The 27,344-nt window shown below is 37.7% G+C and overlaps 1 protein-coding gene across 1 annotated transcript in view; it reads right to left on the minus strand.

Annotated features, from left to right (window-relative positions):
- Nucleotides 1-27,344, minus strand: part of IL1RAPL1 (interleukin 1 receptor accessory protein like 1) — a 1,395,449-nt gene that overhangs the window by 571,926 nt on the left and 796,179 nt on the right. Inside the window, exon 4 of the mRNA XM_003917532.5 lies at nt 2,682-2,868. Within this exon, the coding sequence (XP_003917581.2) occupies nt 2,682-2,868 (187 nt within the window). The remainder of the gene's footprint in view (nt 1-2,681; nt 2,869-27,344) is intronic.

Raw genomic sequence — 27,344 nt, forward strand, 5'->3', positions numbered from 1 at the left:
ACATATAGTAATGGAAAAATATAGAACAGTTTTAAATGAGTGAAACAAAAGCTTCTAAAATTATATTTCAAAGGGACTAAAAAGTTTGAAACTAATGCTAAAGAATTCCACTTCTTCTCAGAATCTCTGGGAAATCAATTTGTTTCCTAGAATTTGCCTTCCTAGAATAATACGGCAAGTTGTACTGGTCATTATACATTTTTGAACCAATGAATACTTCAATCTGAAGATAATTTTTTTAAAAAGTCAATTAACTTCAGAGATTAGTATATCTAAACTACATATGTATTGATTTATTAGACATAAGAATAGAGATGTATGCTAAGATTATACCTGACATCATTTTGGAAACAAATGTTTCACATTTGATGATTGTGAAATCAACCATATTGAAATTGATAACATAAAATACAAACCATATTATTTTATTGGAAAGTAGAAAATTTGCCGTACAAAAGATGGCACCGTTCAATGATTATACCTGAATTCTATTTCAATATTTGAAACATTTTAGTTTTACATTTAGTAAAAATTAAATCTCTTCATAGTGTGTGCATGCTATAATCCATGAAAGACACAATCAACATTTATATGCAAGGTCTTTAGAGTTCCATAAATATCTGTTTTCATTGTTGATAGACTTACCAAATTATGGTCTCTGAATTAAGCTTTGAATTATAATGATGTTGGCTCAGGAGATTTCTGTTTTTGCCAAAACAGAAGTCAATTTCCTCTAGCCAGATTTGAAATCAATGGAACGAGGATAAAACAGCTTTAAAACATTTGACACTCTTCAGGAGTAATATTATTTCTAAAAAGTTGTATTGCCAAATCAAATTTTTACAGAACATTATGTTATGTGGCTCAATGCTTTTGTGTAATTGGGGGCAATTTTCCAGTTATTTCAGACCAAAATATACATTGCATATGCCATATTAGTTGTATGACTCGTGGTGATTGCATAAATTTTCCACTGAATGTGTGACATCTATATTTAGTCAGACTAATTGTTTTATACTATTCTACTATAGAAGTAGCCCTTAAATCTCTGCTATTTAGACTATAGGGGCTAATCTTTGACTATGGAAAGATAATCTGAAATTTTGTGACTTTTAAATACCACATATACTGCGTCCCCACCCACCACTTCACTAGTCTGCATAGCTTAAGGTCAAAATTACTGTGGCAATGTTGGCAATATGAGTAAAGGACTAGCCACTTTTTAAATTGTGTATGTGTAGTCTCTCATCTTTCAGCAAATTTTAAGATGCTCTTTACAAAAGGTGAGAAAAGACACACAACTCTTAAACTTATTAGTGAACAACAAAGGAACTGCATATTGAGAAGCTGATGTCACACATGAGTACTAAGGAAAAAAAGGGTTTTTTTGGAGACTTCGGGTCAAACTCCCCTAATACCACTCCCCCTTGAAGCAATCATCAGGGCTTACCTCAGAATATGCCTGTGGAAGTCAGGCAAACCACAGGGTGGTTTGAGATGTAAGGGTGGTTAAGTATGAGAAATACTCCAACAATTAAAAAAAGAGAAAAAGAAAATTCATTCCACAGTAACAGAAACCAGCAGGACTAGTATTTGAGTTCCGTTTAACATAGTCTAGGACTGAAAATCAAGCAAGGGACAAGTATAAAACAGTTCCCTTGATGTTCTGAATCCACAATTTCACATGATCAAGAATCAAAAGCAAGTCTTACTTAGGAAAGAGCATTGCTGTTTTGGAAAAATCTTTTTTAAAATTGTTAAAGGTTTGCTTCTTGTTTTATTTCTAACAGTTTTTGAATTCATCTTCAGTCTGTCATGAAGGCTCAAATTCTGTGTACTGACATTTGTGGATCAAGTTACAAAGAGGCCCAGCTTCTAAAGTCCTACTTCCAGTGAGTTGGACAAAGCAAATGTTATATAAGGATTCTTTAAACTATGGATAAAATATTCTGGAGGAATGTTCATAGCATCCATACTTTATTTTTTGAGTACATTCAATAACAAAAAGTTCTTTTAGGGTACAAACAAGCTTAAAATTATGTTCAAATCTGGAATATCAGTAAACATCAATGATGGTGATAGGAAACTCAGAGGTTCAATTATTCTGTTTAAGTTTAAAGTTTCATCTGGTTTTAGAAGAAAGTTACTTTAATATTATATTTCTGGTGTCATAAAATTTCCTCAGATGTTATTTCTTTAAAATGTTTATGTTTATACATGAAAAAGATTAGAATGTGGACAAAATTATGACCATTAAACAGAACATTCCATGAAAAACTAGTATATGATTTTATCCTGGAAAAAAAATCAAACCTTTTTCCTTTTGTTTGGGGACATTTTGAATTACTAATGTGAAGAACCCTGAAAAGAAGGTTCAAGGTAATTTAGTTCCTGAAATTATCAACCCAGATCATAATAGACTTGAAAATATTGTCCATGTAAATAAAATATAAACATCAACAGAACAGCTTATTACAGTGGATTATCAATACAAATATTGACTAGAATTTACTAAAGCCATTGGTTAAAAAACATTTAATGACCAGTATAACTTGCTGTATTATTCTAGGAAGGCAAAGCTAAACTATATCATGCCCATGGAAGTTTTCTATCCAATTTGCCCCAGAATATAAGGCACAATTAATTTGTTAATAGGAAATAGAACCACCCACAGTCCATACCTTGTACCAAAGGATTTCAGGTTCTCTGGTTGGCAGTAGAAAATCCTCTATGTCACGGCACGAAATTTCCTTGCTTTTGCTAAGTTCAGCTTTTTCAAAATACTTCATCTTGGAATTATAGCAGAGTCCAGTGTCATTTTCACCCACTGTTAGCGAGATGGATACTTTCATACAGTAAGTGGAGTTTCTGTAACAAAGCAGAATAAATATGGTGACCTGGAGTGAACAAAAAGCAAGTGTTGCCAAGGCACTGTATTCAATTCACTTAAAAGAGAAGCAAAAACTTCACTGTTTAACTAATTTTATGGTATCTTGACTTAATCCACAGGGTTCTCTCTTGCTACCCAACTAAACAATACTTGGTCTTGTGAAGGTTAAATGTATATTTGTTTTTATTTGCCAGAGAAAAAGTTTTGTTTTACATTCAGGTTCAGTTTTAAAATGTTTAATAGATATTTTGTACCTAGAAAAAAAATAAAGGAAGATTTAGGTCAAGAATAAAGTCAAGCCTGGGCTTATGCTAAAATTAACAAATTCAATAGAAGTAGAAAACTATAACTGGCCTATTAATCACAGCGAGGTACAGGAATAATGGGGCATGCTCTTACAATATTGGTTGTCTTGCTAAGAAGAGTAGTTACTGAGTCTGGGCAGAACACATTCTTGGATAAAAGTATTGCAAAGTTACTATCTTTATCGACCCGTATCTATTTGGGTTGGGACCTGGAGTCCAGGTTGTCAGAGCAAAGCATTCTACTGTGTTACATAAGAACAACCCCATCCTGATAGACAGATTCTACAGAATCCAGTCATTAAATAAGCATCTCTTTTTTTCTTCCTGGTACATAAATCAAGTTTATATCTTGGAATAAGTGAGGCTATAAACCTTTTGAAAGGGTTGGGACCAAATGAAGTTTTTTCAGTAAATTGCACTACTTCTACTTATTTTTTAAGTCTCAGGACATTCAATGAACACTGATAATGTATCAGGCATGGTGTTGACTAATGAGAAGAAAGAGAGGAATAAAATATTGTATTCAAAGTTTGCTTTAGAACTTCCCATTTGGTAAATAAGTGCCCAACTGCTTATTCATGTACTTGGCCATCAAATTCCTGTATTTGAGTCTCACTGCTTACCATCTCTGCAACACTGGGCAATTTATTTAACTCCTTTGAGTCTCAGGTGGGGTAGAGAGACAGCACCTGTCTGAGCATTAAAAAGGATACTGGATAGAAATCTGCTTGGCCTGTCATAGGTGCTCAGTGATACTAGTTCCTCTTCGCATCATGAACAACATCTCCTAAGTCCTCCTCCATATGGAATAATCAGCTAATACTTTGACATTTAAGCAGCTCCCTTATTTAGATTCTTGCTTTTGTTTAATGCTAATATGACACAGTGAGAATGTCCAGAAGATGGGTAGGCTATTAGGCTTAGTATCTGGTAACAAAGAATATTTCCACAAAATTGGATGGTTCTTTATTGAATGTAGACATCTCTAGCTTCCTATAATACCTAGCCTACAAGTAGATGTAAGATACTTAATAGGTGAAATAATTAGCCATTAAACAAAGTTAGTCAGAAGTTTGAAAAAAGTCCTGAGCATGCGTGTTTCAGGAATTTTGCTAGAAGAAGGCATATTCCCTGTCCTGAGGCCCTCACAATCCAGGGAAAGAGACAAGCAAATAAACAGCTGAAATTCAACATGATAATTTCTATGAAGAGCTATGAACTACCACAGTGGTATCAAAGAAAGAAACAAGAAGGCTCCATAAATGATGATATTTGAACTATCTTAGAGACTGAATAAGACTTTTGCAATTTTAAGAAGGGTTTGCACAAAGCCTGGAAGGATAAAACAACTTGCTGTGTCTAAGTAATTGCAAATAATGTGGAGTGACTGGAGTATAAAGGACTTGAGACTGGATAGATGCACAGAAGCAAGACTGAAAGTCACATAAGCCACTTAAAAGAGTTTAAACTTTATGTTGAGGAATGATGAACTTTGGATCTTGGAAAGGATTTTCTGATTATAATGAGAAAAATGGGTTTGACTGTAAGGAAGAATAAATCCAATGAGACAAATTAGAAAGCAACTGCATTCATTCAGAAACAAATGGCAGCCCCAATGAAAGCAACACACATTGGGACACAAAAGAGGGATCACGTTCAAAATATATTTAAGACACTGAATCAATATAACAGTGAGGAAGCAAAGGAAAGAGAGAGGCATCCAAGATGATCAAGAATTTTTCTCAGTTGAGTGTACGAAAGGTAGAATCAATCTTTCAGCATAAAAAACACTGAAAAAGAAACAGATTTGAGAGAAAAGAGTGTGTTAAATTTTAGCTTGAGCTTCACATCCAAATGAAAAAGATACCCTCTTTGGGTTTGCCAGCAATACTGCTCATGCATTATTTATTAATTTTACTCCAGTACTGACTGGCGCATGCTCTTTCCAGGCTCATTATAAGATCATTTTTTCAGAAAAAAAAATTATCTAAATTAACCTATTAACTGTTTTAGGGCACATTCAAATGTGCCTTAAGAAGATACTTAGGTTTTGGAATAATACAGATTTGTAGAACACAGAATTTTTTAAAAAACAAAACAAAATTTAAAAAAACAAAAAAACGAGAAAAGCCTTTTAAAGAAGTAAATCTGTGCATTATAATTTTGAAACTTCCACATAAATCGTTTAGACACAAGAGTCTTAGATTTCCTTTCTCCTCAAACTATTGATTACTTTTGTTTGTCTGTTGTACTGTATCTCTTTGTGTGGAATACCAGACATTCATATACAGAGAGAGAGGGAGAGAGAGGCAGGGTCAAGTGTAGAGCAAGACTCCAAAGCCCAACCTCATGGGTTCAATCTCAATCACTCATTCAAGCTCTATCACTCATTATTTTTGAAAACTAGGGAAAGTTACTTGGCTCATTTGGCTTCCATTTCCTTATTGGGACAAGGTGAAAGTAATACCAATGATGCCATAGGCTGCTGTGGAAAATGAATACAATAAAACCCATAAAGAACTTAGAACATTGTCTGTCTTCCAGTGAACACTCAGTAAGTGTTAGATCTTATTATCAGCACCGCCTCCTTCATTCCCAGTTTCTTTATATTTCCATTTTGCAGTACAGTCACACAGTGTTTGTTTAACAAATTAGAACATACTACCATGATGAGGCCTTCAGTTCTTTGGTGTCTAATTAGTGTGAAGCTCAAAATTCCAGATAAGTCCTTATACTTTTCATTTGAAATATATGAGTGGGTTGAATAAGAATGACTAAAGTTGAAGCAAATATGGACTCCCCACCACAGCCATCACCTCTTTTTCTTCTTTAAATACAAATGTCTCCTAATCTTCAGAAAATGGCTCCAGATGAACATCACTTAGGTATTCTTATTTTCCTAACTTCTATTCTTCAGCTCTGTGAGATGAGTGCTGATTTACAAATGTCTGGTAATGTCTGGAACTCCAGACTCTCCAGGATGGCACTATTTTCAAATTACTTTCGATGTTTAATACTTGTTTACTGTTTCTGTTCATCAGTAGGTGATTTAAAAAGCTAAAAATAAACTAGTATCCAACGAATGCTACAGTCCCATTTACTGAGACGAGCTAACAGGAAACAAGCAACTTGTGACACATTAATAAACATATGATACCCCTGAGGGGAATTTACACACTCTCAAAGCAAAGAGTGCATTCCGCCATCATCAAACTTGCGACATGACTGCTATGGTTCTCTGCTGTCAGGGAAATAACGTGGAATGGGGTAAATGGGGTAAAGAGAATGCTCCTAAAGGACTTATGGTAAAACCATTAGCGCATATTTACTCAGCTTTTACTGTTTATAACAGATGGGTTGTAGTCTAGGCAAAAACTTAAGTCATGATTGCTGGTTTCAATGTTTATAAAATGACTAGAGAGACAGGACATGCATGCAGGCAGAGAAAACAGAGTTATTTACAGTCGAGAGTCAATACCCCACTATCCTTTCTAGTGAAGAAAGAATATTAGTATAGACTTTTAAATAAAGATCCAGTTGTCTCTGGCAAGGGTGACGCTGAGGTCCCCACCAGGTACACACACAACATATTGTAGAAACAACTAACATAAAGTTACTTATTTCAATGTCTTAACATTACAGCAAAGGGATCCAAGGCTGAAAGAAGTCAATGAATTTCTCTAATTCTATTATCTAATTAGTGGTAGAAATAGGGTTAGAACTCACATCTCCTAACTTCTAATTCACTGGTCTCTTCTATATGCTAAGGGAGGTAATTGGTGCTGGGTTAGCATACATAGACTCTATATACCTATGGATGATCATAGATATATAGATATATACATACCATTGTTTAAGATAAAAGAAAGTTACCTACCCTTAACCCTTCGTTTTACTTTATTTTACACTCTAAAATAAATGTCTTCTGGACATTAAGGGCTTACATTTTCAAATTTTCTTCAGGACTTTAATGACACAAGTTTTCAAAAAAATCCATGATCTAACTTGATTTTTTTGAAAATTTAGGTCCTTAAAGTCCCCAAAATCTGATAAGTGATATAAGGGAGCAGGTGACCTGAAATATTATTGTTTCTTCATATTTTTCTACTATATAAAAGCTATATGTATGTATGTGTGTGTATATATACTATATATATTTACTTCTGAGGCACTGGCTTTGAGTCCCGCCTTACAAAGAAGAAAAAAAAAAAATCTGATTCAGTGAAAATATTGGGAATTCCCAAATACTTTTGAACACAATTAAGAAATCAATATAAGACACAAAAATAAATTCAAAATAATTACTTCCACTCAGATTCCAGAAGTCAGTAGAGCACCATGAACTCCTCCACAGGTTTCTCAGTACTGTTGTACTTTGAAATAGAAGACAATTCAGTATTGATATGCATGGGAGCTATCAAATTTTTTTTTTGTTTTTTGGAGATGGAATTTCGCTCTTGTTGCCCCGGCTGGAGTGCAATAGTGCGATCTCAGCTCACCGCAACCTCCGTCTACTGGATTCAAGCGATTCTCCAGCCTCAGCCTCCAGAGTAGCTGGGATTACAGGCACATGCTACCACTCCAGGATAATTTTTGTATTTTTTGTAGAGACAGGGTTTCACCATGTTGGTCAGCTAGTCTCAAACTCCTGATCTCAGCTGATCTACCTGCCTCAGCCTCCCAAAGTGCTGGGATTACAGGCGTGAGCCACTGTGCCTGGCCGCTATCAGAGATTTTAAAATTCATTTTTAAAAGGATGACTACATTGCATAACTATAGATCAAAGTGCAGAAATTTGGGTAGTGCAGGAAGAAGGTAAAAAAGGAAAATATGTGTGGAAAGGGAAATTTTGTATATAACTGATTCACTGATAAAGGATATTAAAAACCGTGTTATGTGATAACCTTAGTATAGCACAGTTTTAATTATTCTGTAATCACACGCCCTATGCACGGTAATGTGTAGTGTTTGGTATCCCTCTCTTGCTCTAGCAGAATTACCAGTGGCATGACTGTAAAATGTATCCTCTAACAGGATCACTAAACACATGACCTGTGTATTCTGCTAATTCTCAAGTCCCTGAGGGAAATAACATTTTTATAATGTTTGGCAATCTTTTCCTACTTCATGAAGTAGTGTGTAAGAAAGCCAGGGATTTGATTAACGTTTTTAAAGGATTCAGTTGTTCTATGCCTCTGCGTTTTATATGGTCTACTCTAACATTCATTGGTCATTTTTCAAGTCATGATATTTCCTTTTTGTAAGAATGAAGGCACATAATATTTTTCAAGTGTCATAAGCCTTTGGCACTGAAAAGCAGCACAGAGTGGCAGCAGATCTGAAGGTTCAGTTACTACAGACCTGAGCAGAAGTGAACTGTCTGGAAGGCAGCTTCTCAACCAGAAATTTGACCATCGTGTCTAATCATTAGTTGTAAACAGAAAGTGTTAGGAATGAAAAAGTGTCAAGGTTAGACTGTGGAAAGGGCATCTTAGAGCTTTTTAAACCTTAAATATACTTTGATAGTTTATCTCTAATCTTAAAGCATTCATTTTTTTTCCCTTTTTTATTGTTCTGTCAGTCTTTATGGTAATGCCTGAAGCTATGCATGTGATCCTCTCTCATATCTTATCTTTCTTAAACACACTGTGTTTGTAGCTACTGACACTAAATGAGAGATTTGTTGGGATTAGTTTTTCTTTTCAGAAGAGCTCTGCACTCATAGGTGGGAACTGAACAACGAGATCACTTGGACTCAGGAAGGGGAACATCACACACCGGGGCCTATCAGGGGGAGGGGGGAGGGGGGAGGGATTGCATTGGGAGTTATACCTGATGTAAATGACGAGTTGATGGGTGCAGCAGACTAACATGGCACAAGTATACATATGTAACAAACCTGCATGTTATGCACATGTACCCTACAACTTAAAGTATAATAATAATAAATAAATTTAAAAAAAAAAAAAAAAAAAAAAAAAAAAAGAAGAGCTCTGGAGGACCTATTGATTTAACCCTGGTTGAAATCAGCCCTTGGTGAAAAGATTGGAATGAGACCATCAAGCAGATGCTTAAAACCTAAAAACGCCAGTTTACTGCCTTCTCATTTGAAATTCTTTTTTAAACATTTTCTTGAACTGGTAAATTGAACTCCACCTACAGTGTTTCGCTAACTGTAAATTCAAGATAATTGTCTTCTCTTTTTTGGTAAAAAGTGATCAATACAATTTTCCTATTTTTATTTTTCTAACCTATTATTCCTGGAATATTAGAGTTGAGAAGGCCTAGGCATATAAAATTCTAGTCCAGTATTTCTCTGTCTGAGTAATTCTTGGGAATGAACATTTTCAGACTTCACTTCTGTAGATTCCAAGAATAAGGGAAAATATAAGAGGGAGAAGAAGTAAAAACCATGTCAGTGAGGGAAACTGAGGCCCAGGTCATGGGTTCAAGATTACACACATTACATATAATTTCTTCAGGGCCTATGGCTGATTTCTTCGATCTTTATGCGTTTTAACCTTTTTTTTTTTTTTGAGACGGAGTCTTGCTCTGTAGCCCAGGCTGGAGTGCAGTGGTGCAAGCTTGGCTCACTGCTACCTCCACTTCCCCGGTTCAGGAGATTCTCCTGCCTCAGTCTCCTGAGTAGCTGGGACTATAGGCGTCTGCCACCACGCCCAGCTAATTTTTTGTATTTTTAGTAGAGACGGGCTTTCACTGTGTTAGCCAGGCTGGTCTTGATCTCCTGACCTCGTGATCCGCCCACCTCGACCTCCCAAAGTGCTGGGATTACAGGCGTGAGCCACTGCGCCTGGCCCCCGTTTTAACATTTTTATTTTTATTTGCTTCCTAACAATTACAATTTTTTTTTTTTTTTTTGAGATGGAGTCTTGCTTGAACTGTCGCCCAGGCTGAGTGCAGTGCGCGATCTCGGCTCACTGCAACCTCTGCCTCCCGGGTTCACACCATTCTCCTCCCTCAGCCTCCTGAGTAGCTAGGACTACAGGCACCCACCAACATGCCTGGCTATTTTTTTTTTTTTTTTGTATTTTTTGTATTTTTAGTACAGACGGGGTTTCACCGTGTTAGCCAGGATGGTCTCCATCTCCTGACTTCGTGATCCACCTGCCTCGGCCTCCCAAAATGCTGCGATTACAGGCGTAAGCCACTGTGCCCGGCCCACAATCACAATTTTTAATTACAGTATTTTTCCTCATTTTGCTACATCCACTATTAATATGTATGCTTCTCATAATATGTAAAATATGGAAGTAAGCTGTATGCTGTTTGAATTCTTAGAGGCACATTATTTTTTAACTGAGGTAAAATTCATGCAACATAAAATGAACCATTTACAATTTTGAAGTTTATAATTAAGTGGAATTTAATACATTGATAATGTTTTGAAACGCTCACCTCTATCTAGTTCTAAAACTAGAAAACCTAGTACCCATTAGCAATTACTCTTCTCTCTTCTCTCCCTACAATAACTGGAAACCACCCATCTGCTTTCTGTCTCTATGGATCTGCTTATTCTGGATATTTCATATAAATGTCATCATATAAATGTAGCCTTTTGTGTCTGGCTTCTTTTACTTAGCATAATGTTTTCAGGGTTCATCCACGCTGTAGTTTGCATCAGTACTTCATTCCTTTCTTTTGGCTGAAGATTAGCCCATTGTGTGATATACCACCTTCCATGTATCCAATCATAAGCTTATTGGACATTTGGGTTTGTTTTCACATTTTAGCTACTGTGAATAATGCTGCTATGAACATGCATGTACAAATATTTAAGTCCCTGCTTTTAATTCTTTTGGGTATATATCTAGAATTTGAATTGCTGGGTCATATGGTTTAACTTTTTGAGGGACCAGGAATACTTCCTTTGTTAATCTCTTAAACTCTTTCTCCTTTTCTGAACATTTCAGTTTCTGTTGACACATGGATAGGAACTCAATAAAGGAATTTGTTCAGTGATGACTTGTTGAGGCTAAAGACTTCAAAGGTCTAATGATCTCCTTAAGTGCCTAGTACAGGATCAGGCATTTAGGAGGTACTCTCAATATATAATATATTAAATAAATAAATGAATGAACTATTATCTAATAGCTACAAAGTTCTGACTGCTTTTTTTTTGGCTTAACCTTTCTAAACAATTCCCACCTAAACCCAACCATACTAGTTTTTTGATACCTTTCATTTTCTTGAGTTTTGAAATAACACATACTTCTTTTTCTTTCTTTTTCTTTTTTTTCTTTCCAGACACAGTCTTGCTGTTTCGCCCAGGCTGGAGTGCAGTGGCATGATTTCGGCTCACTGCAACCTCCACCTCCTACGTTCAAGCGATTATCGTGCCTCAGCCTCCCGAATAGCTGGGACTACAGGCGCCTGCCACCAAGCTTGGCTAATTTTTGTATTTTTAGTAGAGGCAGGGTTTCACCATGTTGGCTAGGCTGGTCTCAAACTCCTGACCTCAAAAGATCTACTCACCTTGGCCTCCCGAAGTGCTGTGAGTACAGACGTGAGCCACTGCGCCCAGCCATAAATAACACGTATTACTTGATAGCATATACAGCAAACAGATGTGTCTTCCATGCCCACAAATAATTAAAATAGAGTTGTAAAGATGCTCTGCACTGAATAGCTACACACAATCACCTGATGCTCTCCTTATTTCATCCTACACACAACAGGCCTTCTTCTAACCATAGTTGACATTCTTGATGTGAAAGACAAGGGATAGGGAAGATAAATGTGTGAGTCACATTTCGGTAAGTTGCACATCACTTTTTGTTCTCCAAGCTTTACAAAGGCAGCTTTTTCTAAGGTGTTCATAATATTTACCAAGACTCATGATCAGAGTTTCACATAAAAAGTGACATCTTGGCTGGGCGCGGTGGCTCAAGCCTGTAATCCCAGCACTTTGGGAGGCCGAGACGGGCGGATCACGAGGTCAGGAGATCGAGACCATCCTGGCTAACACGGTGAAACCCCGTCTCTACTAAAAATACAAAAAACTAGCCGGGCGAGGTGGCGGGCGCCTGTAGTCCCAGCTACTCCGGAGGCTGAGGCAGGAGAATGGCGGGAACCCTGGAGGCGGAGCTTGCAGTGAGCTGAGATCCGGCCACTGCACTCCAGCCCGGGCTACAGAGCAAAACTCCGTCTCAAAAAAAAAAAAAAAAAAAAGTGACATCTTTGAACTCAGCACATTTAGAAATGGGTCCATATTCTGAAGACACAGACAGAACAGAACAGACTATCTGCATCTGGACAAACAAGATATTCTTCATCTATAAAAGGTCTAGAGAAAAGGAAACGCAAGCCAGAGTGCTCCCTGAAGAAGAGAATCACAAGCACTTCCCTCAAATTACATGTTCGTAGCACCTGCTTGATGCTCTAATTTGAAGACACCACATGAGATTTTACTTGACTTTCTTCACCACTTGCTAATTTCATATTTCTTAACTCCTTCATCCCCTTTTCACCTCCTCTTCCCCTGTCATGGTTTGAGATAATTTCATTCTATGTATATGCAGCATGTCATCCCTTAAACTTCCAGTTCAAAAAGGATGTTGTTTCATAAGAACAAAACAAAACAAAAAGAAAGCACTATGCCCAGCAATGGCCTTGCAATATAAGAAAAGAATAAATATATGATATCATTTATTAAAGAATTGAATACAATTCTTACTGACTGAGCATTTAAAATTCATTCACGGCTGGGCAGGGTGGTTCACGTCTCTAATCCCAGCACTTTGGGAGGCTCATGTGGGTAGATAGCTTGAGCCCAGGAGTTCAAGACCAGCCTGGGCAACATGGCGAAACTCCACCTCTACAAAAAAATAGAAAAATTAGCCAGACGTGGTAGTGTGTGCCTGTAGTCCCAGATACTTGGGAGGCTGAGGTGGGAGGATCACCTGAGCCTTGGAGGCAGAGGTTGCAGTGAGCCAAGATCACACCACTGCACTCCAGCCTGGGTGACAGAGTGAGATCTTGTCTCAAAAAAGAAAAAAAAAAAATTTTCACTCAGTCAGCACAATACATTCAATGAGCAATGGCTATATCCTGGACTGGCCGGGGATAAAGCAGTGAATAAACAGGGTACTTGATTTTATGGAGTTTAAATCCTACTGAGAGGCAAATTTGGAAAGGAGGAAACATTGTATAGAAAGCTTTACCTTTCAATACCACCTCACACACACTGGGATGGGTATTATCCGAAAATAAAAAGTGTAGGCCAGGCACAGTGGCTCACACCTATAATCCCAGCACTTTGGGAGGCCAAGGCAGGTGGATTACGAGGTCAGGAGTTCAAGATCAGCCTGGCCAAGATGGTGAAACCCCGTCTCTACTAAACACACAAAAATTAACTAGGCCTGGTGGTGGGCGCCTGTAATCCCAGCTACTCAGGAGGCTGAGGCAAAGAATTACTTGAACCTGGGAGGCTGAAGTTGCAGTGAGCCAATATCTTGCCACTGCACTCCAGCCTGGGCAACAGTGTGAGATTCTGTCTCAAAAAATAATAATCAAAAAAAATTTTTTTTTAAAAAGTGTGTTGGGGGATGGACAACAAGTATTGGCAAGGAGTAGAGAAATTAGAACCCTTGTGTATTACTGGTAGAATATAAACTCGTGCAGCCACTGTAGAAAACAGTTTTGCAGTTCCTCAAAATGTTAAATATAGAATATCCAGCAATACCTCTCCTAGGTATACACACAAAATAACTGAAAAAAAATTTGTACACCAATACTCGTAGCAGCATTACTCGCAATAGCCAAAAGGTAGAAAAAATTCAAATGTCCATCAACAAATCAAAAGATTAAAAAGTGTGGTGTGTATATATATATATATAATAGGAATGTTATTCAGCCTTAAAAAGCAATGACTTTCTGATACATGATACAACATGGATGAAACCTGAGAACATTAGGCTAAGTGAAATCAGTCAGTCACAAAAGGATAAACATTGTATGATTAAACTTATCTGAGGTTCCTAGGATAAGTAAATTCATAGAAACAGAAAGTAGAGTAGAGGTTACCAGGAGCTGGTGGGAGGAAGGAATGGGAAGTTAGTGTTTCATGGGTAAAGAATTTCTTTTTCTTTTTTTCCTTTTTTTTTTGAGACGGAGTCTCGCTCTGTCGCCCAGGCTGGAGAGCAAATGGCACGATCTTGGCTCGCCGCAACCTCCGCCTCCCAGGTTCAAACGATTCTCCTGATTCTCCTGCCTCAGCCTTCCGAGTAGCTGGGATTATATATGCCTGCCACCACGCCCAGCTAATTTTGTATTTTTAGTAGAGATGGAGTTTCTCCATGTTGGTAAGGCTGGTGTCGAACTCCTGACCTAAGGTGATTCACCCGCCTCGGCCTCCCAAAGTGCTGGGATTACAGGCGTGAGCCACCGCACCCATGGGTAAAGAATTTCTATTTTAGATGATGGAAAATTTTGGAAATAGATAGTGGTAATGGTTGCACAACATTCTGAATGTAATCAATGCCACTAGTTTTATAATTAAAAATGATTCAAATGATCAATTGCGTGGTATTTTACTACAACTTAAAAAAATTAGAATGGTATACTTTAAGTGGGTGAAATATATGATATATGAATTATATTTCATTTAAGCCATCATTTCAAAAAGGTTTAATGCATTATCTGATTTCATTGCCCTCTATGTAATCTCATTTAACCCTCTCACTCTAAATTCCATTTCTATGTTGTGTCTCCTTTATTTGTATCTCCAGCTCTGAACTCTAGATTTATATATTCAAATATCTATTTGCTATGCCTTTTTGAAATCTTAAAAAGTTACTTCATTTATTTGTGACATATACTACATCATCCATCCAATTGCTCAAGCAAAATAGCTGAACGTCCTTTGAAACATCACGGGCTTACTCCAATGGAACTAGCGGGAGTTGAATGAGGGAGTTCCATAAACTCAATAGTTAGATAATATTTCAATGCAACATTTAACAATTAAATTAATGCAAAAATAATCCACAAGAAGAATACATCTCATATTTTTTATACACTCAGTTTTATATTTATAGTTATCCTCTCAGTTATCACTAACTGGTCTTTTCATTGCCTTCTTTCTTTATATTGGTATATATTTTCTCCTCCATAACATTGTAAGAGTCTTGCATGAGGCGGTCTTATCTGCCTTAACACTTTATCCCATACATAGTTTCTCAATTTCCCAGTTTCTCCTCACAAATGGCACTGGTGATGAATTTTTACAAGAGGGGATCTATCCTTTCAGTTTCTGGGTTCTGGTAACACCACTTCCTTCTTCTCTTTGTCCCTTCATATATAGGGGTGGTAGTAGTTTCCTAATGTCACTAACGTCTGGGTCATTTCAGCTCTTCTAGCATACTGATATCCTGTTTCCCACGTTACATTTCTTCTACTGAACTATCTGGAATGAATTTGCTTTAACTGACTAGGTCCTGGCCAATACAGTAGCTTAGGGAACAAATAGTCTAAGTGTTTAATCCACATTTTATCTAAATTCCTAGAGGTCTCCCATGAGGTAAAAGAAAAAGATAAATTATATAGGTGTACATTTGCAAATATTACAAATAACACTGTTCAAACATAGTAAATGTAATAAGTTAAGGTACTTTTCCAGCTTCCTTTCTATGATTAAAGCCTCTTATTTATGTATCTAAAACCAAAAACAGGAAAAAAGGAAAAAGCGGAATTAAACTGTGAATTAATAGAATTTAAAAGCAGAGTTAGGTTTTTGGGGGAGGTAACTTTTTTATTCTATATGATTTAGACACATTTCACAGTTGGTTTCCTTTCCATTCCTTTATATACAATTTTAATATCACTTCAAGTTCATGCAATTTTCCGATATTTCTTACTAGAATGGAAAGCCATTTATCTGAATTACCTATTATTCATTAAAATAACAAATGGTTTGAATACCAGCAACCTAATAACTTTACTCGGCAATAACTGGTCATTTTTGGAAAAAGAAAATGGCCTAATGACTTGTATTGTTTTTGTAAACATAAACATGCTCAGAATATGACATTATATTAAGGATTCACGCCAACAGAGACAATACAGAAATAAAAAACTTTACATTTCAGTTGTCAGAATGTAATGCTATAGAGTTATGTTAGAGGTATGATTAAAAGTGTTAGAAGTAAAACACAAGTGGGTCCAATCTTTATCCAAATGTGACAGTGAATATAAGAAGAGAATATTTTCACAGGGAGAGGAATTTATTTGCAAGTTGTGTGACTAGGAACAAGTAACATCTTCCTTGAACTTCAGCACCAGATCATAGAACTCTAAGGATACTTAATCTCATAGAGTTATTGTGAGAAGTAAATAGCATCCTGGTGTGAATGTATTTTGTAATGGACAAACTGCTACACGATAGGTATTATTCCTGTTACTGTTATTTGCAGTAATGGACTGGGACTCAGATTATGGTCAACTTCACTACATTTCTTGTATCTTCTCAGGCTCAATGTTGTTGCACATACCCTTCATTATTCAAAATATATCAGCACTGACTAAATATGAAATTTATATCAAGGTCACCACTTTTTAAAAAGCTTAATCTGCTTTCCAGCAGCACCTCATAAAAGGGATAAATCACATAACTCTTCCTATTTAATCTCCTTATCCTACTGTGAATGCAGCTCTCTTCCTTCTTCTGTTCTCCAGATCCAACTTTTTCATTTTTATAGAAAGATTCAGTATGAATAGAACACCCTTTCTGTGAGAGAAGTCTCATACATTTGAAATTCAGTTAATCTTGTCTCATAGTATTGCCTGAAAGAGCTGCAGTTGACAGAGGCATCAAGTGGAAGGCATTCCTAGATGCAGCAGTACAGAGATAAATACATAAATACATGAATGAATGAATGAATGAATAAATAAATAAATTAAGCAGCAATGAGGGCTTATCTGTTATTAGCTCTGCTCTCTTTTCTGAGTTTCAGACGGATGAAACACCAAGGGGATTCTAGGACTAGATAGCTAAATATCTGTGGATGTCAACAACTGTATACATGGAACAGACATTTTGAAATTCACTATTTTTAGAAGTATAGGTCATATGAAAAACACTGATTCCCTAGCCATAGGGGAGGTGGAATAATGACACTGGAGGTTTTGCAACAGTCAGCTGTCAAAACTCCTTTTCTGTCAATACTATAAGATTATTTCTCATGTTCTTCTCATAGGAAACAACTGTAACAAAAAATTGAAATGGCTTTACTGTGTCCATGATTTTCAGTTAAAATATCTGCCTCTTCCTTAAAAGTACATTATGATAATAGCAAGAAAATAGAGAACACGTATGTATTATTGCCGTTTTACCCAATTATATTCAGTCTTACCTAAATGTCAAGTTTTCCGAAATTATTTATCACATGCATATGAAGAATATCTCAATGATTAACTAGACATCATTTCCTTCGGTGCTTTCCTAAAGCTCCAATTTATGCAACAGCATTGTAATCATGCCCACTCTCAAAACCCTTATGTTCACTAGCCTATTAAATACAACTGTAACTGACTACCTTGGTGGCTAATTTACAAAAGCTATTACAATGCTTCTGGCTTTCTTTCACTAATATGGATTTATTTGGAATCAGAATTATAGGAAGTATTGCTGTATAATTTCACTTTGTAGTTACTGATGTCATTATCTACCATTTATTATGTCTATAATGTACAAAGCACATAAGGTGAGTAAATATATATATATTTTGTACCAGTCTTGCTCTGTCACCCAGGCCGGAGTACAGTGGCACAATCATGGTCACTATAGCCTCGACCTTCTGGGTTCAAGCGAACCTCCTGTGTCAGTCTCCTGAGTAGTTGGGACTGCAGGAATGTGCCACCACATCTGGATAAGTTTTTTTATTTTCTGTAGAGGCAGTGTCTCTCCAGGTCACCCAGACTGTTATTGAACTCCTGGGCTCAAGAGATCCTCCTGCCTCAGTGTCCCGAGTAGCTGGGACTACAGGTGCATGCCAGCATGTCCAGCTAAATTTTTTTAAATTTTATTTTTTGTAGAGATGAGGTCTCCCTCTGTTGCTCAGGCTGGTCTCTAATTCCAGGGATCCAGCAATCCTCCCACTTCGGCCTCCCAAAGTGCTAGGGTTATAGGGATGTGCTATCTCACCCAGCCGACTCATTAATTTGAATAGTGGCTTTGGGTATGTTACTTTTTCATTTATCACATAAAAATCTCCATGAAAGCTTATGTCACTTCCAAAAATTTAAAAATTACATTATTGATGACATCATTATTTATGCTGTATTTACCTGGTCTATTATTGCATTTTTGAGAGATTTTACATAAAGCTATTAATTTTTTTGTATGCATGTGTGTGTCCTCTATTTCAACCTGTAACTTACTTCTTTCTAAAAATTAATAACAACTCTTCAGGGTAGTCTAAGCTACCCTCTTTACTTTCTCAACACAGACTTATCTGTGTTTCTACTATGTTCTGATTTTTCTCCACTATTTCTCAGAAAATGTTGTTACTAAGGCTATCAAAAACCTAATTTTCAACAATTACATGGTTTCAATAGTTTCACTGGCTCAACAGTTATCTGGCTTGAGCACTCTATGGCATTTAATACTATTTACTCCCATTCTTCTTGAAATTTTATTAGTAAGCCTATTCCTGATTGTTCTGTGCCTCTATTCATTCTCTTCTTTCTTTATAAATGCTAGAATTTTCCTAGGATTTTGTCCTTGCTATCCACTTCCTCTTGAGTGCTCTCATGTTACCAAGTGATACTTGGACTGTAGTAGTGCTGCCCCACTGATGAGTAACACTGGGTGCAGGTGGTGTACACATTATTTTTAAAAGGTTTAAAAAGTAGTAGATTTTTTAATGAGACTATAGGCCAGTGGTGAGAAATTCCCATTTACGCACCCCAGCCACCCTAAAAAACCTGAAGGCAAATCCTATTCCTAGTTTGTTATCCATAGGAATTGGACTAATAAAAGCACTCAACAATGGCTAGGTGCAGTGGCTCACACCTGTAATCCCAGCACTTTGGGAGGCTGAGGTGGGTGGATTACCTGAGGTCAGGAGTTCGAGACCAGCCTTACCAACATGGAGATACCCCATCTCTACTAAAAATACAAAATTAGCAGTGCATGGCGACGCATGCCAGTAATCCCAGCTACTCGGGAGGCTGAGGCAGAAGAATCACTTGAACCCGGGAGGCGGAGGTTGTGGTGAGCCGATTATATCATTACACCGGCGCAGGCGGCAGGAGGCAAGAGCTGCATCTCAAAAACAAACAAAATAACATAAAATAAACCCTCAACAGTATTTCAGGGTGTCTGTTTCCCCACACTATTAGCTAACATGATAGCTGTGTTCTGAGTCTTTAAACCCGTCTAGTAGGAAAAAAAAAAAAAAAGAATGGTCTTTTTTTTTTTTTTCCCAGAGACAGAGTCTGCGGCTCGCGCCCAGGCTGGAGTGCAGTGGCGGATCTCATCAAGCTCACCAAGCTCCGCCTCGGGTTCCGCCGTCCTGCCTCAGCCTCCCGAGTAGCTGGGACTACAGGCGCCTGCCACCTCGCCCGGCTAGTTTTTTGTATTTTTTAGTGGAGACGGGGTTTCACCATGTTAGCCCATGTTGGGATGGTCTCGATCTCCTGACCTCGTGATCCGCCCGTCTCGGCCTCCCAAAGTGCTGGGATTACAGGCTTGAGCCACCGCGCCCGGCCAAAAGAATGGTCTTTTAGAACAAAATTCTGTCATTCATGGTAACATGAATGAGCCTGGAGTACATTAAGTGAAATAGGTCAGGCACGGAAAGACAAATATCACTTATATTTGTCTCACTCACATTTGGAAGCTAAAAAATACATCTCATAGAAGTAAAGAGTAGAATAGTGGTGACCAGAGGCAGGGAAGGGTAGGGAAGGGAGAGGGATAGCCAAAGGATGGTTAACAGATAAAAAAATACAGTGAGGAAGTGGGACAAGATGGCTTACCAGACACAGCTAGAAAGCACTGTTCCCACCAAGAGGGACCAAAATGTTAAGTAAAGCAACATAATTTGAATATATCTTTGAAGAGAAAAATGCCAAGAGTGGATGGAAATGTGATGCAGGCACTGAGGCTGAAGAGAGAGAAATCTGGGAACCGTGTACAGGGTACCTGAACATTATGGCTAGTGTTCGGCTCCAAATGGCTCCTGGGAAAGGGGTGAGTAAAGAAACTGTGGGACTGCCCACTCTCACTGTGAACCTCTGGGATCCTAGCTACAGGGGATTCCTGTAGACATTTGAGCTGACAGGGGAATCTACCCAGAGAGTAGGCAGAGATAAGGCTTCAGCCAGTGCAAAGCCAGGAGCCTTTCTGCGTGGAAGAGCTGCAGCAGGGCATGACCTTAGGTAGGTGCCCAACCCACAGGGCTCCCCATTTTCCTCTGAGAATCTCTAGACCCAACTGACTGCCAGGCCAGGAGAAAGGAGGGCTGGCTTTCCTGCAGGACTAGGGTATGTCTACTTTGCAGGCTCTCCTGCCCACAAGCCCTTCCCAGAGCCTCTGCCTGGGTACCCCCCTTCCCCACAGAGGAATGTGTCCATGGCACAGCCTATGCTGTCCAGCCTGGATGCTTTGCTCCACCTGAGTATGTTCCCAGCAGCCTGGAAGCACTTCAGACTTCCCAGTGCACCCAGAACACAACCCGAATGTCAAGAGGATGGAGCTGCGAGCCAGTCCTGGTGCCCCAGGGCTGTGGTGCACAGTTTGGGAATGCTACACTGAGATCTGTATGCGACACTCTAGTGGGGGAGGAGCCCACTCTCACAGCACTGACAGGGGTGAAACACATGGGATCATGGACTGGCATGGGAGCGAGGCATGCCTCCCTCTGCATGGCCAGTCCAGAAAGGGAGTAGCTTATCTCCATGTTATGGCCTCTGCCCAAGGGAGACACATGGCCCAGAACACCTAACAAAATAAATGTGGGCATGGTGGAAGTAATCAGAGGGGTTTCCTAAGACCCAGGAGCAGGCCTGGTGAGGAAGACATCACTTCCCCCTACACCACAGAGCATGACTGCAAATGCAAGGAAATACACAGGAGCTGCACAGCTGAGTAAGAGCCTATCTACTGACCATTATTCCCATATACCATCTACAGAATTGCAGCCCAAACTGCAGCACCAAAAATATTTTCCGAATATATCCCCCTGTGAAACAAACCATGGGCAAGAATTGAGCCATATATAAAGACACTATGCAGAGCCTTGACCCTCAGAAAACACGCAGAAACAAAGACAACCAACTATACCTAACTTACACCACAGACGGAAGAACACTAGTCCTCCCAGATGAGAAAGAATCAGTGCAATAACTGTGGCAACTTAAAAAGCCAGAGTATCCTCTTACTTCCAAATGAGCAAACCAGCTCCCCAGCAATGCTTCTTAAACAGTCTGACATGACTAAAATGACAGACATAAAATTCAGAACCTAGCTGGCAAGGAAGCTCATTGAGATTCAGGAGACAGTTGAAACTCAATCCAAGGAATCCAATGAATCAAGCAAAATCATGCAAGAACTGAAAGATAAAATAACCGTTTTAAGAAAAAATCACACTCAACTTCTAGAGCTGAAAAATTACTAGATGAATTTTATAATAAACTCAGAAGTATTACTAGCAGAATAGACTAAACTGAGAAAAGAATCTCAGAGCTCAAAGACTTGATCTTTGAATCAACCCAATCAGACAAAAATAAAGAAAAAATAATCATTTTAAAAATGAAAAAAAAAAAAACCACCTCAAAGAAATAGGGGATTATGTGCAGTGGCCAAATCTATGAACCATATGGCATTCCTGAGAGAGAAGGAAAGAGAATAAGTAGCTTCAAAATATATTTGAGGATATAGTTCACAAAAAATTTCTTAATCTCACTAGAGAAGTTGACATGTAAATTCAGGAAATACAAGGAACTCCAGCTACATACTATACAAGATGACCATCCCCAAGGCACATACTCATCAGATTCACAAAGGTCAATGCCTCATAAGAGGTCATTAAGGGACTGCTAAACATGAAATTGAAAGAACAACACTTGCTACGACAAAAAACACACTTAAGTATATAGCCCACAGACACTAAAAAGCAACTATGCCATCAGGTCTACATAATAACCAGCTAACAACATGATGACAGGATCAAAATCTCATCTATCAATACTAACCCCAAATGTAAATAGGCTAAATGTCCCACTTAAAAGACATGGAGTGGCAAGCTGGATACAAATAAAAGACTCAATCATCTTCCGTTTTCAGGAGACCCATCTTTACTATAATGACACCCACAGACTCAAAGTAAAGGGATTGAGAAAGAGCTACCATGCAAACAGAAAACAAAAGAGAGTGGGAGTCATCATTCTTATATTAGATAAAACAGATTGTAAACCAATAACAATAAAGAAGAACAAAGAAGGGCATTACATAATAATAACAGTTACACTCCAACAAGAAGCCTTAATTACCCTTAATATATATGCACCCAACATTGGAGCACCCATATTCATAAAACATGTTCTTCTTGACCTACAGAAAGACTGAGACAGCTACACAATGGTAATGGGAGATGTCAATACCCACTGACAGCAGGGTGATAAACAGATCATCAAGGCTTATACTTCACACTCAACCAATTGAACCTAATAGACATCTACAGAACCCTCCATCCAACAACCATAGATTATACATTCTTCTCATCTATACATGAAGCATATTCTAAGATAAACCACATGCTTAGTCATAAAGCAAGTCTCAGTAAATTCAAAGCAATCAACATCATGTCAAGCACACCCTCAGACCACAGTACAATAAAAACAGAAATCAGTATCAAGAAGGTCTCTCAAAACTACACAAATAAGCAGGGCACAGTGGCTGACACCTATAATCCTAGCACTTTCGGAGGCCAAAGTGGGTGGAATGGTTGAGCCCAGGAGTTCAAGAACAGCCTGGGTGACATGGTGAAACCCCATCTCTACAAAAAAATGCAAAACAATTAGTCAGCAATGCTGGTGTGCACCTGTAGTTCCAGCTATTTGGGTGGCCGGGGTGTGAGGTTCACCCGAGCCTGGGGAGATTGAGGCTGCAGTGAGCCATGATCATGCCACTGCACTCCAGCCTGATCAATGGAATGAGACACTTTCTAAAAAAAAAAACTATACAAATACACAAAAATTAAACAACTTACCCGTGAATAATTCCTGGATGAACATTGTAATGAAGGCAGAAACCAAAATATATTTTGAAATTAATGAAAATCGGGATATATCGTATCAAAATCTCCAGAATGCAGCTAAAGCAGTGTTAAGAGGAAAGTTTATAGTGATAAACACCTTCATCAAGAAGTTAGAAAGATCTCAAATTAACAATCTAACTTTGTACCTAAATGAACTAGGAAATAAAAGAACAAACCAACCCTAAAACTAGCAGAAGAAAATAAATAACTAAAATTAGAGAAAACTGTATGAAACTAAGATGCAAAAATCCATTCAATAGATCAATAAAACTGAGTTACTTTTTTGAAAGAATAAACAAGATCGATAGACCACTAGTTTAATTAACAAAGAAAAAAACAGAAGACCCAAATAAGTACAATCAGAAATGACAAAGATGACATTACAACTAACTCCACAGAAATATAAAAGATCCTCAGAGACTACTATGAACAACTCTATGCAAACAAATTAGAAAATCTAGAGGAAATGGATAAATTCCTGAAAACACACAATCTCCGAAGACTGAATCAAGAAGAGATTAAACCCTGAATAGACAAATACCAACTTCTGAAATTGAATCAGGAAAAAAAAAAAAAAAAAACAAAAAAACAGCGACCCACCAGAAAAAGTTCTGGATCAGATGGATTCACAGTCAAATTTTACCAGATATAGAAAGAAGAACTGGTACCAATCTTACTAGAACTATTTCAAAAAGTCAAGGAGGAAGGTCTCCTCCCTAACTCATTCTATGAAGGTTATGAAGGTAGCATCAGCCTGCTACCAAAATGAGGCAGAGACATGACAAAAAAAGAAAACTTTAGGCCTATATCACTGATGAAAATAGATGTAAAAATTCTCAACAAAATACTACCAAACTGTATCCAGCAGCACATTAAAAAGTTCTCTCAGTCAGGCATTGTGGCTTAAACCTTTAATCACAGGACTTTGGGAGGCTGAGGAGGGAAGACTGCCCGAGGCCAGGAGTTTGAGACTACCCTGGGCAGCAAAGAGACCTCGTGAAAACAAAAAAATTAAAAATTAAAAAAAGAGACCTCGTCACAACAAAACATTAAAAACTATTGTAAAAAATGAAAAATTTAAAAGTTAACTCACCATAATCAAGTTTGCTTTGTTCCTGGGATGCAAGGTGTTTCAAAATACAAAAATCAATAAATCCAATTCACCACATAAAGATAATTAAAAACAAAAACCATATGATCACCTCACTGAACTGGAAAAAGGTTTTGATAAAATCCAAAATCTATTCATGATTAAAACAACAACAACAATAAAGAACTAGGCATTGAAGGAACATACCTCAAAGTAATGAGAGCCATTTACCTATATTTACCTATAGCCAACATCACACTGAATGGGCAAAAGATGGCACCATTCCCCATGAAAACTGTAACAAGACAAGGATACCCATTCTGACCACTCCTATTCAATATAGTACTAGAAGTCCTAGCCCAGAGTAAACAGGCAAGAGAAAGAAGCAAAAGGCATCCAAACAGGAAAATAAGAATTCAAACTCTCTCTCTTTTCTAATGATATAATTCTATACCTAGAAAATCCAAAAGACTCAGCCAAAAGGCTCCTGGAACTGATAAACAACTTCAGTAAAGTTTCAGGATAGAAAATCAATGTACGAAACTCAGTAGCATTTCTATACATCAATAACATCCAAGCTGGGAATCAGATCAACAACATAATCCCATTTACAGTAGTAACAAAAAAATACCTAGGAATATATTTAACCAAAGTGGTGAAAGATCTCTACAAGAAGAACTAAAAAGCATTGCTAAAGGAACTAAGAGATGACACAAATAAATGCAAAACATTCCATGCTAATGGACTGGAAGAATCAATATTGTTAAAGTAGCCATATTGCCCAAAGCAATTCGCATACTCAATGCTATTTCTATCAAACTACAAGTGTCATTTTTCACAGAATTAGAAAAACTATTCTAAAATCCATGTGGAGCCAAAACAGAGACTGAATAGCTAAAGCAATCCTAAGTAAAAAGAACAAAGACAGAGTCATCACACTACCTGACTTTGAAATATACTATAAGGCTAAAGTAACCAAAACAGCATGTATCAGTACAAACAAAGACACATAGACCAATGGAATAGAACAGAAAACTCAGAAATAAAATATAGTATTCCATGGTGCATATGTACCCATTTTCTTTATGCAATCCACCAGTGATGGGCACCTAAGTTGATTCTATGTCTTTACTATTGTGAATAGCATGATGATGAACATATAAGTGCATGTGTCTTATTGGTAGAATGATTTGTTTTCCTTTGGGTGTATACCAAATAATGGGATTGCTGGACTGAATGGTAGCTCTGTTTTATGTTCTTTGAGAAATCTGTAAGTTCTTTGAGAAATCTATAAAAATACTATATTTTATTTCTGAGTTTTCTCTTCTATTCCATTGGTCTATGTGTGCTGCACACCTACAACAATCTGATCTTTGATGGGGCAAACAAAAGCAATGGGGAAAGGACTTCCTATTCAATAAATGGTGCTGGGATAACTGGCTAGCCATATGCAGAATAATGAAACTGGACCCTTACCTTTCACCATATGCAAAAATTAAACCCAGATGGATTAAATATTTAAATGTAAGACCTCAAACTATGAAAATTCTAGAAGAAAACCTAGGAAACAGCCTTCTCAACATGGGCATTGGCAAATAATTTTTGGCAAAGTCTTGAAAAGCAATTACAACAAACCAAAAATTGACAAGTGGGACCTAATTAAAGAGCTTTGCACAGCAACGTAAACTAACAACAGAGTAAACAGACAACCTAGAGAATGAGAAAATATTTACAACTATGCATTTGATGAAAGTCTAATATTCAGAATCTATAAGAAACTTAAATCAATAAGCAAAAAACAAACAACTCAATTAAACATGGGCAAAGGATATGAACAGACATTTCTCAAAGGAAGACGTACAAGCAACCAACAAACATGAATAAATGCTCATCAGCACTAATTATTGGAGAAATGCAAATCAAAGCCACAGTGAAATACCACCTCACACCAGTCAGAATGGCTGTTATTAAAATGTCAAAAAATAACATGTTGATGAGGCTCTGGAGAAAAGAGAAGTCTTACGCACTTTCGGTGGGAATGTAAATTAGTTTAGCTGCTGTGGAAAGCAGCTTGGAGATTTCTCAAAGAACATAAAACAGAGCTACCATTCAATCCATCAATCTCATTATTTGGTATATACCCAAAGGAAAATAAATCATTCTACCAAAAAGAGACATGCTCTTATATGTTCATCACCATGCTATTCACAATAGTAAAGATGTGGAATCAACTTAGGTGCCCATCAGTGGTGGATTGGATAAAGAAAATGGGTACATATGCACCATGGAATACTATGCAGCCATTGAAAAGAATGAAATCATGTCTTTTGTAGCAGCACGGATGCAGCTAGAGGCTAATATCCTAAGCGAACTAATGAAGAAACAGAAAATCAAATACCAAATGTTCTCATTTATAAGTGGGAGCTAAATATTGAGCACACATGGACATAAACATGGGAACAACAGACACTGTGGATTACTCAAGGGAAAGGGAAGGAGAGGGTGTGCTTTGAAAAACTACCTATTGGGTACTATGCTCACTTACGTGGGTGAGGGGATCCATACCTCAAATCATAGCATCACACAATATACCCATGTAATAAATATGCACATGCACCCCCTGTATCTAAGTTTAGTTTTTTAGAAAGTACATTTAGGGCCAGGCACAGTGGCTCACGCTTGCAATCCCAGCACTTTGGGAGGCTGAGGCGGGTGGATCACCTGAAATCAGGAGTTTGAGACCAGCCTGGCCATTGTGGTGAAACTACGTCTCTACTAAA

The sequence above is a fragment of the Papio anubis genome, chromosome X (assembly GCF_008728515.1).
Source record: "Papio anubis isolate 15944 chromosome X, Panubis1.0, whole genome shotgun sequence".
NCBI lineage: Eukaryota > Metazoa > Chordata > Mammalia > Primates > Cercopithecidae > Papio > Papio anubis.